We start from the raw sequence: 1269 nt of genomic DNA on the forward strand, positions 1-1269 counted from the left end.
AAGATAACAAGAAAAAGGGAGAATAGAAGAGAAAGGAAGAGAAAGGAGTCAAAGTAGAAGTCACATTTGTTGATTGATGCCAAAAAAAACTATTGATGGAGGGAAGAAATGATTGAAAGAGTGCAAACTAGTGGAAGAGAGAGAGAGAGAGAGAGAGAGAGAGTACTGTTGTTTTTGTTGTAGTTGTTAGCGATGTATTACCATTATTATTACTATTATTATTATTATTATTATTATTATTATTATTATTTGGTATAGGGAAGAGAAGGGAGGGGAAGGAATAGGGAAAGGAAGGAAAAGGGAGACAGATGGAAGGGAAGGGGAGGAAGGGAAGAGCTTCGTATGTAGGGTAGGGGAGGAAAGAAAAGGGGAGAGAGATGGGAAGGGAGGAAAGAGTAGGATAGGAAGGGTATGGAAGGGGAGGAAGACGGGCAGAAGGGTATGGAAGGGGAGATATAGATTAGGGTTGGAAGGGGAGACACGGGGAAGGGAGGAAGTGGAGAGGTGGAAAGGGAGAAAAGAGTAGAAGGGTAGAAAAGGGGAGATAAGGAAAGGGAGGAAGGGGAGAGCTGGGAAAGGAGAGCAGAGAGTAAAGCAGATGGGTATGGGCAGAGGGACTGGGGAGGGGAGGGGTGGCAGGAGGGGGTATTCAGGGGGGCAGGGGAGGGGGAGGCAGGGTGGTGTTGTCGGCGTGATTGAGCAATAACGTGATGACAGGGTGACGCGCCGCCGCACACACTGGCGAGGGGCGGCGCGCGGGATTACAGGGCGAGGAAGAGGAGGAGGAGGAGGAGGAGGAGGAGGAGGAGTCTCGCCGCGGGAATAATGAGACGATTACAGGATCTCTTGCCGCACGTGACCCCGCCCTCCTCCTCCTCCTCCTCCTCCTCCTGACGGCTCAGCGGTATGAAGAACGACTCGCTCACAAGGGGACATGATTCAGGACTTCAAGTACCTGAAGAACTTCAGTAACGTCGACCTCTCCAAGCTTTTTGAGCTACAGGCCAACTCACGACCCAGAAACACCGGCCTGCCCATTCACGCGAAGCAGTGCAACACAGACATTGGCAGGAGTTTCTTCCGTAATCGAGTCATACGCCACTGGAACGACCTCCCTGCTGAAGCAGGAAGTGCAGAAACCATCAACTCCTTCTAACATCGCATCGACCGTCACCTCGTGACTATAGGAGTACACTGACCGTACGCACCGCAGTGCTTGAACTGCTCCGTGGCACCAGGGACCGTCAAGCAGACCACGGCTCCACAGCG

General features: G+C 51.7%; 1 protein-coding gene across 1 annotated transcript in view; it reads left to right on the plus strand.

The window, feature by feature from the left end:
- The first annotated feature begins 934 nt into the window (after nucleotides 1-934).
- Nucleotides 935-1269, plus strand: part of LOC126980621 (paired box protein Pax-6-like) — an 11946-nt gene continuing 11611 nt past the window's right edge. Inside the window, exon 1 of the mRNA XM_050830723.1 lies at nucleotides 935-1082. Within this exon, the coding sequence (XP_050686680.1) occupies nucleotides 935-1082 (148 nt within the window). The remainder of the gene's footprint in view (nucleotides 1083-1269) is intronic.

The sequence above is a fragment of the Eriocheir sinensis genome, chromosome 44 (genome assembly GCF_024679095.1).
Source record: "Eriocheir sinensis breed Jianghai 21 chromosome 44, ASM2467909v1, whole genome shotgun sequence".
Classification (NCBI taxonomy): Eukaryota; Metazoa; Arthropoda; class Malacostraca; order Decapoda; family Varunidae; genus Eriocheir; species Eriocheir sinensis.